At 45.1% G+C, this 14,830-nt stretch overlaps 1 protein-coding gene across 1 annotated transcript in view; it reads right to left on the reverse strand.

Moving 5' to 3' along the window:
* The window catches only part of DGKB (diacylglycerol kinase beta), a 738,755-nt gene that overhangs the window by 487,459 nt on the left and 236,466 nt on the right, over positions 1 to 14,830 (reverse strand). Inside the window, exon 9 of the mRNA XM_073582131.1 lies at positions 13,060 to 13,179. Coding sequence (XP_073438232.1) covers positions 13,060 to 13,179 — 120 coding nt within the window. The remainder of the gene's footprint in view (positions 1 to 13,059; positions 13,180 to 14,830) is intronic.

Consider the following 14,830-nt stretch of genomic DNA (forward strand, 5'->3'; position numbering starts at 1 on the left):
CCCCTACATCTACACTGCCCTGGGACTACAGCTCCACCTGTGGGGAGCTTCACCATCTTGGCTGCAACACACCATCAGCCCCAGAGGATCTGCATGCAGCGTCGGCTTAACATCTCACTTGCCGAATACCACAGGTGGCGTCACAAACTATTCATTTAATCAACTACATTCCACCATTTCAATTCCCCCATTACTTGGGCGCCCAGGGCCACGGACCGGGTCACCGCTGCTGTGACACATCCCGCTGACACCGGCCCGGTACCTGTCACGCCCGCGCCTTGGCTGAATGGCGTGAGTCGGGGGTTGTGGCCCCACTGTGCCACAGACCAGACTACCCTGGAAGGGGAGTGACTGCGACAGCTACCTTGGTCTTCACTGGAGCCTCTGATGGTGAGGTCAGGCTTGTGCGGCAGGTATCTGTCGGGTGCCACTCCAGGGTGGTGTCTGGCTGTGGCTGCTGATCCCACTTGGAGACAAGTCACTTGGACAGATGTGACTGACAGGTAGACTGAGACACAGGGCAAGAAGGTACGACAGATACAGGGCAAGCAGGCGTGGCTTGGAGACACTGGGCAAACAGGCGTGGCTTGGAGACACAGGACAGGCGGGCACGGCTTGAGACACAGGACATGTTTTACATATTTCCCAAAAGGGATGGAGGCAGTGCTCTAGAATCACTGCGTTGAGAAACACGTGATGGTGTCTCCGCAGTGTTGGATGTTGATCTCCATGAGTTCATTCATCCTCATTTTTCACTGAGACACAGGACAGGCGGGACGGCTTGAGACACAGGACAGGCGGGCACGGCTTGAGACACAGGACAGGCGGGCACGGCTTGAGACTCAGGACAGGCGGGCACGGCTTGAGACTCAGGACAGGCAGGCACGGCTTGAGAAGGAACAGGTAGGGACCTGTTCACACAGCAGGTGCAGGTATGGATGCAGGCAGGCAGGAGTGGAATATGAAGCAACAGGTTTGGACCTGTTCACACAGGAGGTGCAGGTATGGATGCAGGCAGGCGTGGAATATGCAGGAACAGGTCTGGACCTGTTCACACAGGAGGTGCAGGTATGGATGCAGGCAGGCGTGGAATATGAAGGAACAGGTAGGGACCTGTTCAAACAGGAGGTGCAGGTATGGATGCAGGCAGGCAGGAGTGAAATAAGTAGGACCAGGTTTGGACCTGTTCACACAGGGGGTGCAGGTGAAGGCAGAAGTGCAGAGAGAAGCTGCAGAAAGAGGTTCTGCAGTGGCAGCAGGAGTGGAGCAAAGCTGAACCACAAGGTCTGTGGAGAGAAGCTGCAGCAAGAGGTACTGCAGCGGCAGAAGGAGCCGTGCAGGCAGAGCGGCTAAGGAGCCGGGCAGACAGAGTGGCTAGAGAGCCGAGCAGGCAGAGCGGCGATAGTGCAGATGCACAGATAAAGCTGCGAGAGTGCAGACGCACAGATAAAGCTGCGAGAGTGCAGACGCACAGATAAAGCTGCGAGAGTGCAGATGCACAGATAAAGCTGCGAGAGTGCAGATGCACAGATAAAGCTGCGAGAGTGCAGATACACAGATAAAGCTGCGAGAGTGCAGATACACAGACAGGGAGGACACAAGGAAAGACACAGCAAGGAAGGGAGCCACGGACAAGGAGAAAGGGAGACTGATAGACAAAGGTAAGACTGAGTTCAGACAGAGAGACAGGGACAAAGACACAAGGACCAGGATATTCAGCCTCCTGGCAGGCAGGCAGAGGACAGACAAGGCACTGGGAACAAGACTCAAGGACCAGGATATTCTGCCTCCTAGCAGGCGGACAGAGAAATGCTAGGCAAGGTACCGAGACACAGGAATACAGACTAAGAGCCTTCAGAGAAGGCAAGACATAGGACAGGGCCTGGCTAGCTCAGCAGCAAGGAGCTAACTGAGTTTAGACATTGCACAGGCAATGTTTCAGTGGGAGTGGAGAAACTAAATAGTCAAGGGCTCCAGGTGATTGGTCAGGGACAGATTACACAAGTGCACCCTGACTGCATAAGAACCAGAGAGTTCAGGCGCCGCCCCCCTATACACACAGTCTGGAAACATGGAGAGCAGAGGCACAGAGCTGGCAACAGACAGAATTCACAGCATGGCTTCAAGCAGAAAGTAAGTTGGTGTGCGGGGGATGGGAGGCCATGCAGTGATGCCAGCAGGGTTGTTACAGTACCCCACAGCCCTGGAAGGGGGCGACCCATGTGTGTGTAATGTGTGCATTGTGTGTTCAATATGTATCATTGATGTTTACTGTGTGCAATGCGTATATAATATGTATGTACATTTGTGTCATGTGTTTGTATTTGTGGGTAATGTGTGTATGTATGTGTGTTATGTTTATCTAAAGCGTGTGTAATAATTATATACAGCTGCATCTCACAAAACTAGAATATCATCAAAAAGTTAATTTATTTCAGTTCTTCAATACAAAAAGTGAAACTCATATTATATACAGTGGGTATAGGAAGTATTCAGACCCCTTTAAATTTCTCACTTTTTGTTTCATTGCAGCCATTTGGTAAATTGAATAAAGTTCTTTTTTTTCTCATTAATGTACACTCTGCTCCCCATCTTGTCTGAAAAAAAACAGAAATGTAGACATTTTTGCAAATTTATTAAAAAGGAAAAAACTGAAATATCACATGGTCATAAGTATTCAGACCCTTTGCTCAGTGTTGAGTAGAAGCACCTTTTGAGCTAGCACAGCCATGAGTCTTCTTGGGAATGATGCAACAAGCTTTTCACAACTGGATTTGGGGATCCTTTTGCAGATCCTCTCTAGTTATTATTATTATACATTTTTATAGCGCCATTTATTCCATGGCGCTTTATATGTGAAAGGGGCAAATAAAGACAAGTACAGTGAACATGAGCAAAACAAGGCACACACAAGTACAGAAGGAGAGGGGACCCTGCCCATGAGGGCTCACAGTCTACAGGGGATGGGTGAGGATACACTAGGAGAAGGTAGAGCTGGTCATACGGCGGTTTAGTAGACTGAGGATCACTGCAGGTTGTAGACTTGTTGGAAGAGGTGGGTCTTCAGGTTCTTTTTGAAGGTTTCCATGGTAAGGGAAAGTCTGATGTGTTGAGGTAGAGAGTTCCAGAGTAGGGGGGAAGCACGGGAGAAATCTTGTATGCGGTTGTGTAAAGAAGAGATTAGAGGGGAGTAGAGAAGGAGATCTTGAGAGGATCAAAGGTTGCGTGTAGGTGAGCACCTGGAGACCATGTCACAGATGTATGGAGAAGACAGGTTGTGGATGGCTTTGTATGTCATAGTTAGGGTTTTGAACTGGTGCCTCTGGACAATAGGAAGCCAGTGAAGGGCTTGGCATACGGGAGAGGCTGGGGAATAATGGGGAAATAGGTGGATTAGTCGGGCAGCAGAGTTTAGGATGGATTGGAGTGGTGCCAGAGTGCTAGAGGGGAGGCCAGAGAGTAGGAAGTAGCAGTAGTCGAGGCGGGAGATAAGGGCGTGCACTAGTGTTTTTGTGGTTTCATCATCAAGGAATGCACAGATCCGGGAAATATTTTTGAGTTTGAGTCGGCAGGCGGAGGCAAGGGATTGGATATGTGGCTTGAAAGAGAGGGCAGAGTTGAGGATCACCCTGAGGCATTGAACATGCGGGAATGGGGAAAGTGAGCAGCCATTGACATTGATGGATAGGTCTGGTGGAGGGGTAGAGTGAGATAAGGGAAAGATGATGAATTCTGTTTTGTCCATGTTCAGTTTTAGAAAGTGAGCAGAAAAGAAGGCTGAGATAGCAGACAGACATTGTGGGATTTTGGTCAGTAAGGAGGTGAGGTCAGGTCCAGATAGGTAGATTTGCGTTTCATCAGCATAGAGATGATATTGCAAACCGTGGGATTCTGTGAGCTGTCCCAGACCGAAGGTGTAGATGGAGAAGAGTAGGGGTCCTAGGACTGAGCCTTGGGGAACACCGACAGACAGAAGGTGAGGTGAGGAGGTGGTGTGGGAGAGGGAGACACTGAATGTTCGGTCTGTTAGATATGACGAGATCCAGGACAGGGTCAAGTGGAGTGGGAGAGGGAGACACTGAATGTTCAGTCTGTTAGATATGATGAGATCCAGGACAGGGTCAAGTGGAGTGGGAGAGGGAGACACTGAATGTTCAGTCTGTTAGATATGACGAGATCCAGGACAGGGTCAAGTCTGTGATGCCAAGAGATGAGAGAATCTGTAGAAGTAAGGAATGGTCCACAGTGTCAAAGGAGGAAGACAGGTCCAGGAGGAGGAGTAGTGTTGCTTGCTCTTGGCGGTTAGTAGGGCGTTGGTGACTTTAGTTAGGGCAGTTTAAGTTGACTGTTGCGGTCGGAAGCCAGATTGTAACCGGTCAAAGAGGGAGCAGGAGGAGAGGTGCGAGGACAGTTCAAGATGGATATGCTGTTCCAGGAGTTTCGAGGCATAAGGGAGAAGAGATATTGGGCAATAGCTAGACACAGTGGATGGGTCAAGGGAGGGTTTTTTTGAGGATAGGTGTGATTGAGGCATGTTTGAAGGATGAGGTGAAGACTCCATTTGAAAGTGAGAGGTTGAAGAGGTGTGTTAGGGTTGGGATGAAGACTGTGGCGAGGATAAGATGAGGCGGGACGGGAGCAGGTCAAGCGTGCAAGTGGTGAGATGTGATCTTGACAGGAGGGTGGAGAGCTGATCTTCTGTCATGGTGGAGAAGCTGGTTTTGGAGGAACAGGACTGAGCAGCTAAGAGGGGCATTGGGGGCTGCGGGCAAAATCTTTCTCTGATCATGCCTATCTTCTGCTTAAAGAAAGAGGCAAAGTCTTCAGCAGAATTGAAAGGAGAGGGAGGAGGTGCTGGGGGACGGAGTAGAGAATTGAAAGTGTTGAAAAGTTGTTTAGGGTTGTGAGACAGGGAAAATATGAGAGATGAAAAGTAAGTTTGTTTTGCGGCAGTGAGCATGGACTTGAAGCTGGTGAGGGACTGCTTATATGCGATAAACTGCTTGGCAGAACGGGATCTCTTCCATCTCCGCTCAGCGACCCCGGAAGCCCGTCTCAGTTCTTTGGTCAGGCTTGTCAGCCAGGGTTGCCTGTTGATTGTATGAGTTTTGCTATGCGTGAGGGGGCAGCTGAATCAAGTGTTGCTGTTATTGTGGTGTTATAAAAAGTGACAGTAGCATCTATGCTATGAAGGGAAGCTATGTCTGTAAGCAGGAGAAAGGACTCAGAGAGTGAGTGTAAATTGAGGTGTTTCAGACTTCTTAGTTCCGACAGGTTGGATGGTGAACGTTGGTGGACAGCCATTCTCAGGTCTCTCCAGAGATGCTCAATTGGGTTTAGGTCAGGGCTCTGGCTGGGCCAGTCAAGAATGGACACAGAGTTGTTCTGAAGCCACTCCATTGTTATTTTAGCTGTGTGCTTAGGGTCATTGTCTTGCTGGAAGGTGAACCTTTGGCCAAGTCTAAGGTCCAGAGCACTCTGGAAGAGGTTTTCATCCAGGATATCTGTATACTTGGCCACATTCATGTTTCCTTCAATTGCAACCAGTCATCTTGTCCCTGCAGGTGAAAAACACCCCCATACAGCATGATGCTGCCACCACCATGTTTCACTGTTGGGATTGTATTGGGCAGGTGATGAGCAGTGCCTGGTTTTCTCCAAAAGAATTATCACCAAAAAGTTTTATCTTCATCTCATCAGACCAAAGAATCTTTTTTCTCATAGTCTGGGAGTCCTTCATGTGTTTTTTAGCAAACTCTATGCGGGCTTTCATATGTCTGGCACTGAGGAGAGGCTTTCGTCGGGCCACTCAGCCATAAAGGCCCGACTGGTGGAGGGCTGCAGCGATAGTTGACTTTGTGGAACTTTCTCCCATTTCCCTATTGCATCTGTATAGCTCAGCTACATTGATCTTGGGTTCTTCTTTACCTCTCTTACCAAGGCTCTTCTCCCACGATTGCTCAGTTTGGCTGGACGGCCAGATCTAGAATGACTTCTGGTGGTCCCAAACTTCTTCCATTTATGGATTATGGAGGCTACTGTGCTCTTAGGAACCTTGAACACTGCAGAAATTCTTTTGTAACCTTGGCCAGATCTGAGCCTTGCCACAATTCTGTCTCTGAGCTTCTTGGCCAGTTCCTTTGACCTCATGATTCTCATTTGGTCTGACATGCACTGTGAGCTGTGAGGTCTTATATAGACAGGTGTGCGCCTTTACAAATCAAGTCCTATCAGTTCAATTACACACAGCTGGACTCCAATGAAGGAGTAGAACCATCTCAAGGAGGATCACAAGGAAATGGACAGCATGTGACTTAAATATGAGTGTCTGAGCAAAGGGTCTGAATACTTATGACCATGTGATATTTCGTTTTTTCTTTTTTAATAAATTTGCAAAAATGTCTACGTTTATGTTTTTTTCAAACGAGATGGGGTGCAGAGTGTACATTAATGAGAAAAAAATGAAACTTTTTTTGAATTTACCAAATAGCTGCAATAAAACAAAGAGTGAAAAATTTAAAGGGGTCTGAATACTTTCTGTACCGACTGTAGTCATTAAAAACAGAGTGATCTATGTCACGGGTTTATTTTTGTTACTGTTGATGATTACGGCTTACAGCCAATGAAAACCCAAAAGTCATTATCTCAGTACATTAGAATACTTTATAACACCAGCTTGAAAAATGATTGTAAAATCTGAAATGTTGTCCTCCTGAAATGTGTGATCAGTACATGCCCTCAATACTTGGTCGGGGCTCCTTTTGCATCAATTACTGCATCAATGCGGTGTGGCATGGAGGCGATCAGCCTGTGGCACTGCTGAGGGGTTATGGAAGCCCAGGTTGCTTTGATAGCAGCCTTCAGCTCGTCTGCATTGTTGGGTCTGGTGTCTCTCATCTTCCTCTACACAATACTCCATAGATTCTCTATGGGGTTAAGGTCAGGCGAGTTTGCTGCCAATCAAGCACAGTGATACTGTTGTGTGTACACCAGGTATTGGTACTTTTGGCAGTGTGGACAGGGGCCAAGTCCTGCTGGAGAATGACATTTCCATCTCCATAAAGCTTGTCGGCAGAGGGAAGCATGAAGACCTCTAAAATGTCCTGGTAGACGGCTGCGCTGACTTTGGTCTTGATAAAACACAGTGGACCTAGACCAGCAGATGACATGGCTCCCCAAACCATCACGGAGTGTGGAAACTTCATACTTTTTATATTGAAGAACTGAAATAAATTAACTTTTTGATGATATTCTAGTTTTGTGAGATGCACCTGTATGTGTGTTACATATATATGTGTGCACAATGTGTATGCATCAGTGTATTGCCTGTATATGTGTGTATGCATGCGTGCTTAAATATTGTAAGTCTGTAAGACATAGCAGTATTATACATCTGTGTGTATGCAGTATTGTAGCACTACTTACACATGTCCACACTATTAATCTTTCTTATTCCTTTATTTCCAGTTTCCTCGCATATCAGCAGTTTATCATATTCTTCTAACGCATCTATTAATCTAATATATTCCTTTCTCTTATTTTTCCATTTTCTTTTTACTTTTTCTCTTTTATTCCATTACATGTGGTCACATTAATAATAAAAAAACTGGTAGAGTCTACCAAATAGATCACAGAGAACACAAAATATACCATATCTAAACATTGCATGGAGATTAAGCTACCTATCTACTACCTCTTTCTTTCTCTCTTCTTTCTTTCTCTTCTTTCTTTCTCTTCTTTCTTTCTCTTCTTTCTTTCTCTTCTTTCTTTCTCTTCCTTCTTTCTCTTCCTTCTTTCTCTTCCTTCTTTCTCTTCCTTCTTTCTCTCTCTTCTTTCTCTCTTCTTTCTCTCTCTTCTTTCTATTCTTTCTTTCTTTCTCTTTTTCTTGTTTCTTTCGCTTTTCTTTCTCTTCTTTCCTTCTCTTCTTTCCTTCTCTTCTTTCCTTCTCTTCTTTCCTTCTCTTCTTTCCTTCTCTCTTTCTCTCTTCTTTCTCTTCTTTCTCTTCTTTCTTTCCTTCTCTTCTTTCTCTTCTTTCTTTATCTTCTTTCTTTCTTCTTTCTCTTCTTTCCGTCTCTTCTTTCTTTCTTTCTCTTCTTTCTTTCTCTTCTTTCCTTCTCTTCTTTCCTTCTCTTCTTTCCTTCTCTTCTTTCCTTCTCTTCTTTCCTTCTCTTCTTTCCTTCTCTTCTTTCCTTCTCTTCTTTCCTTCTCTTCTTTCCTTCTCTTCTTTCCTTCTCTTCTTTCCTTCTCTTCTTTCCTTCTCTTCTTTCCTTCTCTTCTTTCCTTCTCTTCTTTCTTTCTTTCTTTCTTTCTTTCTTTCTTTCTTTCTTTCTTTCTTTCTTTCTTTCTCTTTCTTTCTTTCTTTCTTTCTTTCTTTCTTTCTTTCTCTTCTTTCTTTCTCTTCTTTCTTTCTCTTCTTTCTTTCTCTTCTTTCTTTCTCTTCTTTCTTTCTTTCTCTTCTTTCTTTCTTTCCAATGCTATCTTTCCTATTTCTTAATTTCTATTTTGTTTTTAGTTTCTTTCAAGAAAGTAATGTGCTTGTAGGGTCTAATTAAAATCGGAAATCATATAAAGACTTATTAAAATAGCCGTTATGATATAACCACTAAAAATGTCATGTACTGACATGGAGAACACACAACATCATGGATTACTGAACCCTCAGAAACATTCCCCACCACTGGACTATTGTATGTACTGTATGTAACTCCAGGAGACTGATCCTGCACCGATCCTCTGCCCGTCAGCTGTCAGCAGACGTTGGCACCCTAGGGGGAAAACATTGGGGTGCCCCCGCTCATCACCGGCTATCCCTAAGAAGCTGTTGTAAAGCTGACACCATGCACCCCACAATGTGCCTATGGGGGAGCGCTAGCACTAAACAAATCCTACAGCCACAGGGAAATGATGAAACAACAAGATACATATAAAAAAAGTTAGACAATAAAGACTATATACCACACGTGGCCAGAATTGGTCATTAACTCCTTTGGAGAGTAACAATTTCTGTAGCTTAAATTGTATTGACTTATGTTGATATTAATCCAGAGCATAAAAAATAGATCCAGTCTGTCCCAGGTTATACCGTGAATTATAGGCGTACCAAGCGCGTAACCATTGCTGTTTAGATACCACCGTATCAGAAATGTCCACAGATCAGTATCTAAGTATATTACTTAAGCCCCTGCATACGCTAGCTAGACGTACCTGGAGCCGCAACATTCGCTCCTTCTCAAATACATCTTATAGCAATGGTAAAAACTAGTGATGAGACAGGATTAACACTCAGCCATCAGAGCACGTCCCAGGTCTCTGCCTCTACGCGTTTCGCCCTTCTGGCTCATCAGGAGCTCCAATACAAGGGTAGGTAATACGTTAATGATGTCATCTGATGAAAAGGTCAAACTGCCTTACTAGGGCATCTTAGGGACAGCTGGCGATGAGCGGGGGCACCCCAACATTCCCCCTAGGGTGCCAACCTCCACTGACGGGCAGAGGATCGGTACAGGGTCAGTCTAGGGCTCCTGGGATTACATACATACAACAGTCCAGTGGTGGGGAATGTTCAGGAATCCATGCTGTTGGGTGTTCTCCATGTCAGTACATGACATTCTTAGTGGTTATATTATAAAGGTTATTTTAATATAATAGGTCTTTATATGATTTTTGTTATTAGTTTAACATCAATCGTCTCTCATATTTATTTGCCGCATTCATTAATCCCATATATTCCTTTCTCTCTTTTTTTGCCTCTTCTTTTTCCATTTCTCTCTACTTCCCTTCTTTCCGTATGTCTACCTCTCTCTATCTCCCATATCCATCGGTTATCGATGGATTCTATTATCTGTGTCTGCCATCTAGTGGACATAAAGTAAAATGTGTTTCATTTCGATAGTTCCGAACCTTCTTTTTATGATGAAATGTACATTATCCTCCATCTACACACAACACAGACATGTCCCCAATAATGTTGTAACACTCAACAGATCATCACTAAGATCTAACATTACTAAATCGTCCCTTAAGTAAATCCTGGTGTACAAAAAAAGAGTTTATTAAAGTTGCATCCTCGTGGGATTTTCTTCTGCTGAAGTTTTGGTGCAGTGTGTCAGAACCTGTGATTATTTCATATTTGCACAATATGTTTATGATATGTTATATTGCGTCATGTTATACCAATAATGCAGGTTTCGGGCGGAGGTGGAGAATCTTTTCCAATTAGCTTCTGACTACCCAACCACGTGATGAGCACAAATCTTGAATTCAGGGAGACAGTCCCGGATCTTTGTCACAGGGGGCAGCAGCTGGTGGAGAAAGTACCAGGTCCCCGGCTGTAATAACTGGCACAGGCTGCTCGACTTCCAGTGTTGGCTGTATACAGAGCTGCTATCAGGGCATTACTGCCCTTACTGCTGTATGGGGCCCGGTGAGCAGAAGGAAAGAGGGCCCGGCCCCAGGGTATAATGTACTGTGCGCTTGCACAGGGCGCAGGGACCTTTCTGCCTGATGCTGCACAGCCGTCAATACAGAACGGACACACAGCTCCTGGGATCCCTCCGCTTCTTCTGTGACGTCAACACGTACACGCCAGCATGGAGGTACGCCACTCGCCAAGAGAACAGCAGAAGTGGAGCTGCGCTTGCAGGGGATCGTCTGAGAGGTAAGAATGAACAACTTTTTTTTAATATAAAATGGATTAAATGAGTGTGGGAAGGGGGGAGCTAATGAGGATGAACTGAGACTGGGGGGTTGGGGAGAGTAAATAATGATGAATTGAGATTGTGGGGTCAGGGACAGCAAGTAATGAATTGAGACACTGGGGGCTGAGGAACATCAAATGATTGTGAATTAAGGGTGAGCGAGAGGAGATTATTATTATTATTTATTGTTATAGTGCCATTTATTCCATGGAGCTTTACATGTGGGGAGGGGTATACATAATAAAGTACAATAATCTTAAACAATACAAGTCATAACTGGTACAGGAGGAGAGAGGACCCTGCCCACGAAGGCTCACAATCTACAAGGGATGGGTGATAATACAGTAGGCGAGGGTAGAGCTTGTCGTGCAGCGGTTTGGTCGATCGGTGGTTACTGCAGGTTATAGGCTATGGAGATGATGAATTGAGGGGGGGGGTCCTGTTGCTGTGCAGGGCAGCACTATGTTGCTTTTATCTTCATGTGGCGCAGTGTAGAAGTTGGGGAAAAAGTGGGGAATGTGCTCTGGAAGCCGTGCTCTAGATAACTGTGTGTTATTTTCTGCAGAGATGAGCCCTGGCTGGAAGAAGTGATGGCGGTCTGTGCTGGATGAAGAAAAGCGAAGATGAAGGACTTCAACTAGAGACGTCAACTAGAGAGTCAGTATGTTACCTGTACACTGACACTGTACACTATATACAGAGGTGCTGTGTAGCTGACATGTGCCGGAAAAGATGTATGCTCAGCGCGTACTGGAGCCCACATTAAATGGGTTAATCATTTTTAAAAAATGTATGTGACTCATTCCCTTACAAATAAGTATACCTGAAAAGAGTATTAGATAATTTAATAAATGTTTAATAGGTAAGAGTAGAGTAGGGCCCGGCCAAAAGAGTCTACCTTGTCCTGGTGGCGACTTAAAAAATCTTTTGCCGAAAACAAAAGCAGCTGGCTATGTGTGTGATCTGGTGTTCGATGGGAACTGATAATGTGTGATTGGTGAGGATGTGGTGCAGAAGTGAAGGTTTTCCAAGAGATGGCGGTGGGACCGTTGCAGGTTTGAGGGGTGGAACCTAGGCGGAGGCTAAAGGGGGCCTGAAATTCCTGGTGGCAGCCCTAGTTGTATGTAAAAGGGTTCAAAATCTTTTTACACGTTCTTTCAAAATCTAAAAGTGGGGGTGAGTTGCACTTGCTGTGAAAGGAGCGACACCCTAAGGCTTAAACGGAATCTATCACCAGATTTTTGCTATTTACTCTGAGAACAGTACGATGTAGGAGCAGAGACCCTGATACCAGCGATGCATCACTTACTGGGCTGCTTGCTATAGTTTTAATAAAATCAGTGTTTTATCAGGAGGAGAGGACTAGTTGTCTCATGCCTTTAGTCCTCCTTCTCTGTGTCACCCCTCCCCCACCAACGATTGGCTGTTTTCAATCTACACAGGTTTGTATGAGGCTATACACTGCTCAGCATTCACAGAACTGCTAAGGAAAATAGAATTTATCAAAACTTCACCACGTAGCCCAGCAAATGACACATCACTGAAATCAGGGTCCTTGCCCCTTACGTGATGCTGCTCACAGATAACATGCCAAAAACCTGCTGACGGATTCCCTTTAATGATGACATTATAAGGCATGCACAGAGCTCCCCGATGAAGTAGGGTCGGAACGCTCGTCGAGGTCCGAGGTGGAGGCCGATGTGGTGACACAGTCAATTAATATTTTTTTGGGTATGTCTGATTAGAACATAATTATTTTTTTCACAATTGATGTTATTTTTGTGCACCCTGTCTCTATATAACTAACATGCAGAATTGCATTGTATACAGGTTCATGGATATATATATATATATATACTGTCTATGTGCGATACACACCGGTTATCATTACTCCTTGGCAGTATTCTGCCATCTGGTAGCTACCTTTGGTCTTATAATTCTCTTTTCATTATTTTGCGTCACTCATTGGCCTCCCCTTGCTTTCATGGTTCTTTGTTTTTACTAGTAACTTTTAAATTCTATTTTCATTGTGTCGCTGTGGTCACATCTATTATGAGCTGGCACTACTATTTAGACTCACTTTCTTGGCACCGTAATGTTAGGTGGTACAGTGCAGGAATGGCCACGCCGGGCTCGGGCGCAGGCACCGGACTCACCTTCAGGTCATAAGAAAGACTTTGTGTTTATGGCTACAATGAAGGGCAGGTTTTAGGTGGAAACTGCAGCGACAACCCCAGGATTGAGGCCTCCCATGGTCAGAGAGAGCAGGACGATGTCTTAATGATACTTTATATGAGGATTATAATTAGCAATATGGAGGCGGTTACACAACAAATCTAATAGAACTAAAGAAAATACTTACATTTTCCAACCCAAGTAAAACAAGGAGGGGGATGGTGGTCATTCCCCCTTGAATCCATTCATCCAGGGAGACCGTCCCATCGTGGTCGTAGTCGATCTCTTGCATCATTTCATGGAGAATCTGTGGTCAGAAGTGGAGGGCGTCACACAAGATCAGTTAAGATTTCTACTATTGTTACAACATTGAGTATTTTCTGCACCCTGTCCTGGTCTGCTGGGGTAAAGGAGGTAAAGGAGGAGGACATGGTGAGTGGTAAATCTGCAGTCAGTGTCCTCCAAAATCCTGTATGCCATCACTAGAGGGAGCAGGAGCTCACTGAGGACTGGTGTGCATCGAACACAGAGCTAAATTCATTTGCATTAGTCTCTTCAGCTCCCCTAGTGGTGGCTACAGGAAGATACAATAAGCATTAGGCTCTTCAGCTCCTCCTAGTTGTCACTACAGTCAGATATCATATGCATTAGGCTCCTCAGCTCCCTCTAGTGGTGGCTACAGGCAGATACCATATGCATTACGCTCTTCAGCTCCCCCTAGTGGTGATTGCAGGAAGATACAATATGCATTAGGCTCTTCAGCTCCCCCTAGTGGTGACTACAGGAAGATACAATATGCATTAGGCTCCTCAGCTCCCCCTAGTGGTGACTACAGTCAGATACCATATGCATTAGGCTCCTCCTCAGCTCCCTCTAGTGGTGGCTACAGGAAGATACAATATGCATTAGACTCTTCAGCTCCCCCTAGTGGTGACTACAGGAAGATACAATATGCATTAGGCTCTTCAGCTCCCCCTAGAGGTGACTACAGGAAGATACAATATGCATTAGGCTCCTCAGCTCCCCCTAGTGGTGAATATAGGCAGATACCATATGCATTAGGCTCCTCAGCTCCCTTTAGTGGTGACAAGAGATGAGCGACTTTGCCTTTTTTCGGGTCAAGTCGGGTCGAACGAAATTGGCCGATTATCGTGAAAAGTCAAAGGCCGACTGAAACACAAAACCCAATGCAAGTCAATGGGGAACCAAGGTCGGCAGTGAGTGGAGGACAGGAAACACACCTACAGTGCCCATTTTAATGCCAAAAACATCAATTCTTATTCCTTAAGCTTGTCAACCTTAATTTACTTGATAATAATAGTTAGGCATTGAAAACTGGGGGGTTATTTGGCTAAAGTTGTGGGGGGGTAGGGCTGGCTCCAGATTTTCATGGGCCCTGGGCCAAAGAGTGTCAATGGGCTCCTTTAACACATACCACAATTCGTGATCCTCTGATGCAGCAGATAAATAGCGGTATAGTACAATGAAAAATACTTCACTTCTTACATCACATGACTGATATCCATTTTACATTCTCCAATAGCTCCAAAAACGGAGAGTATATTACTCCATACAGTATTATGGCCACCGCATAGTGCGCCATACAGAGTAATGAGGCCCATATATTTCTCCATACAGAATCATTGGTCCCATTATATAATGTTTGTAACAGTATATGATGAGCTCCACATAATGCTACAGTATATGTTGGTCCCCATGGATGGAGCTCCACTGTCTTATGGGCCCAAATAATGCTCCATATATAATGAGCCCCATTTATAATGCTCCAGTGTATAATGGGCCCTGTAAATGCTGCTCCAGTGTCTGATGTCCACCTTTGGAATGTTCCAGTGTATGGTGGGCCCCATATATCATTCTCCAGAGTATAGTGCTCCCCAAAAATAGCTGTCCCAACATTGAAAACAATGAAATAAGTCTCCTCGCTAGGGAATCCCTGT

Source organism: Dendrobates tinctorius, unplaced genomic scaffold (assembly GCF_039654945.1).
Source record: "Dendrobates tinctorius isolate UK_male_01 unplaced genomic scaffold, ASM3965494v1 ptg000070l, whole genome shotgun sequence".
Taxonomy (NCBI): Eukaryota; Metazoa; Chordata; class Amphibia; order Anura; family Dendrobatidae; genus Dendrobates; species Dendrobates tinctorius.